Raw genomic sequence first — 3562 nt, 5'->3', positions numbered from 1 at the left:
TTCAGTGTATAAAAGCTGCTAGTTGATAGCTATTGATCGGACTTGTTGGTAGGGATCGTTGAAATTGCTTATACTTTAATTTTGTTATAATCCGAATAATAATTGAAGATATTTGCTAATGTAGTAATAGCTGGAAGAGGATGGGACTGGAATAGATTAGTCAATAGAACAAGATATTTAACTACGAAGTATTTAACTGAAGAATGAAGTGAAAACTTTGTAAGAAGTGAATTAGGAATAGTTTTTCTATCATTGCAGCTAAGGAACTCTTGTAGACAGGTGGGTAGGTTCACCATTGCAACCATCAGTTTAAGAAAGCTAAAGCGAAGAGAGAAAGGATTAGGAAGCAATTGCTTGGAAGATTAAAGGTGCAAAATAGATGAGATTTAGATTGTTATTTTGTCTTTTCTTTCTTTTTAAAGAGAAAAGATGTTAGTTGATAATGAGCAATTTTTTTCTCATTCTCTTCCATTTGTAATATTAAAGGAGAAAGTAGTCTGAAAAGTAGTGGATCGGAAAGAGGAGAGAGAAGCAAGATAGGTTAAAGTTGATGTTTTTTTTCGGGGAGAAAGAGGAAGGAAAATGATAACTAACAAATTTTAACTTTGGATGATAGCCTATGTTACCTGGGTACTTCTATTGGGAAGCTGTACCCAATACCGGACACGTACCCATACCAGTACCCAAATTTCTTGGACACTTCTTGAATATATGCATATGTTTATTCAAGTCTATACTCAATTATATAGTACATGTCTTAATTTAAAACACTGCTCATACACTTCTTGGATGTATATTCTACAATCACATCTATTTCTCATTTTCTTATATATTGATCTTATGTAAATGAAAAAACAATATTGATCTTATGTAAATTATTAATTTAATATATATAGATATACATAACATGCATATATATAGCACATGTCCCCGTACTCTACCTTTTACAAATTTGCTATGTCCCGTACCCATACGAATACTCGTACCTGTACCCATGCAATCTAGATGATAACTAACAAACTAATTACTAATCGTCTAAGATAGACTCCAGTAAGAAGTTGACGGCAAATTCAAAGGTTTAAAAGGAAGAATTTAAGATTTCAAAGGACACTTTTATGCATTCTGTAAGATGTGATAGACCTGTAGACCTTTAGAGCTCAAACCCCTCAACTACACACCCACCCACACCCCAAAACACATGCTCACCCATACACATGCGCACTTAGTTGATATAATTTTTTTATTTTTGTTTGACCTTCATTAGGAGAGGCCTTTGGTAACTCTATGAGTTCTTCCTGGAAAATAGCCCCTACTTCAACTGAGATAATACATTATTAAGATCTCTTTTTGGCTCTCTGAATCAGCATGTTAGCGATGTTTATATACCTCTCTCTGCTGAAGTTAAAGATCACTTTCAAAATTTAAACCCATGATATTGTTTCACGTTCTGATAGACACTGTCGAATTCCTTAGTCCATCTCATCCCCTTCCTGTTAAGAATTAGAAATACGCTTTATATCCTTTTATAGGCAAACTTGTTTCTAGATAACTCGGATATGTCCAATGTCTCACTTAGCACCATGTTGTAAGTCTTGTGACTGCCAGAGCACATGGAAGTTGATCCATGAGGTATTTCTTGGTCATCTTACCTTTTATTTTCCTCTGAGGAGCTGTTGGAGGTCTCTCTTTCTTTGTTATTCTATGTATAGAAGCAACCAATTGATAGCTATTGATAGGGTTTGTTGGTAGTAATAGTTTTCGTTGCTAATCATTAAATCTTGTTATGATCTTACGTTATAATAATAGAAGATACTTGCTTAAGTTAGATAAATTCACTTTTAATCTTGTTGTAATGATAGAATTCGGTTAAAATTTTATGCTAATTTCTGCTGCATTTCATGTATCTCCTGTACTTCTGATGTACTCGTTTCGTAACGATCAATAATAGCATCATTTCTGTAGTTTCTATTTCTATTTTTATTGATCAGCATTATAGTCTGTCTGGTTTAGCATTCTGGCATTAGGTCTGCTTGCTGGTAAATAGGTGCATTGAATTGGACTTGAATATTGTTAGTGGTGCATTTTATTTCCACATAATTTACCTAGTTTTATCAATTTACCGATTGTATGCCTACCTCTTTATTATTATCGTTTAATGCTAGTTTGATTTGCTTATATGATTGTATATTGTTTTAATATAAGGGAGCTATGCTCCGCTTTTGCCCAGGAGAGAAAAATTGTATGTCGTAATATTGTCATATCAATGAACTAGAAATGGTTCCATGGAAGTCAGCCAATTATCTCTATTATATGATATCAATAAGAAAAAAGAATCTGTGTTATCAAATGATCTCCCGTCATTACTAACAGTATGTAATGAATGAGGGAATCATCTATTTTGCATTCTTTCAAACCAAATAACAATATAATTGCGCCGCTAGTCAAGAATTTTGGTTTTGAGAAGTGTCTGATCATTCAATAACAAGTTTGGTGCTACTTACGTATTGAACTGTCAGCTCCCAAAATTTTCTTCCAGCGTCTTTTGGTTCAGTTTTCCGTGCATGATCCTCGTCTTCAATAAGATTCCAAATATAAAGACCTTTCAAAGTGAACCTTCTTACTTTTTTGAGTTTCGAGTCCGTTCAACTTCTTTGGCTACTTCTTACAAATGACAATCTTGTAATCATCCCCAGGAAATTCTCTTGGAGCGCCCCCGTGTCATATCATCCAGAGTCTCACACGCATGGGACTTACCGGAGAACACATTTGGTGCAGCATATGCAAAGTTTATGGGATCAAGAAACTTCTCCCCAGACGATCGCCCTACAGTTCGGTTCATGGAAACTGAAGAACTAGCCTATGTGGCAATCCGAGCACGTGAGGTCCACGATTTCTGGCACGTGCTCTTTGGCCTTCCCACAAATTTAATAGGTGAATCCTCTCTTAAAGTGATAGAGTTTGAGCAAATGCTTCTTCCAATGTGTTTGTTATCGGTCGTCGGAGGTTCAGCTAGGTTTAACAAGAAGCAGAGGAGCTTGTTCTTTCGGCATTATTTCCCTTGGGCTACACGGGCTGGTATGAGATGCACAGATTTGATATCAGTGTATTATGAGAAGCATTTCGATGAGGATATTGAGGATGTGAGGAGGAAATGGGGGATAATACCTTGCCCTGATCCTAATATGAAAGGCTAACGTTTGTCTTTTTGGCCATGCATTTTTTTCTGCATGCACCACAGGAAGTGTTTTTTCTGCATGCACAACAGAAAGCATATATTCATTTTGAGTTGGAAGTATGAAATGCAAAATGAAACAGTGATGCATTCATGATATGTATACTTCTGTTTCTGTGGATGAAGTTGTTTCGTTTGTAATTGCAAGCAGAATTACTTTGGTTCTGATGTGTCTATAGTTGTATGCTTCATGATGTTCTTGTGTACTGAAGTAATATATGGATCTGTCATCAAGATCAGAACGTCGAAGGTTGTTGTGTCCTCTTTCCTTTGATCAAATAAAAGAAAGCACTAAATCTAGATATTGAAGAACATTGTGCCTTCTCTTTG

The 3562-nt window shown here is 35.5% G+C and overlaps 1 protein-coding gene across 1 annotated transcript in view; it reads left to right on the top strand.

Moving 5' to 3' along the window:
- LOC109820611 (ubiquinone biosynthesis protein COQ4 homolog, mitochondrial) overlaps window positions 1–3534 on the top strand; it is a 5987-nt gene extending 2453 nt beyond the window's left edge. Inside the window, exon 2 of the mRNA XM_020386787.1 lies at window positions 2694–3534. Within this exon, the coding sequence (XP_020242376.1) occupies window positions 2694–3194 (501 nt within the window). The 3' untranslated portion in view covers window positions 3195–3534. The remainder of the gene's footprint in view (window positions 1–2693) is intronic.

The sequence above is a fragment of the Asparagus officinalis genome, chromosome 1 (assembly GCF_001876935.1).
Source record: "Asparagus officinalis chromosome 1, Aspof.V1, whole genome shotgun sequence".
In the NCBI taxonomy this organism is placed as follows: Eukaryota; Viridiplantae; Streptophyta; class Magnoliopsida; order Asparagales; family Asparagaceae; genus Asparagus; species Asparagus officinalis.
Note: the sequence above shows the minus strand (reverse complement) of the source record. Positions and strands in the feature narration are given on the sequence as shown.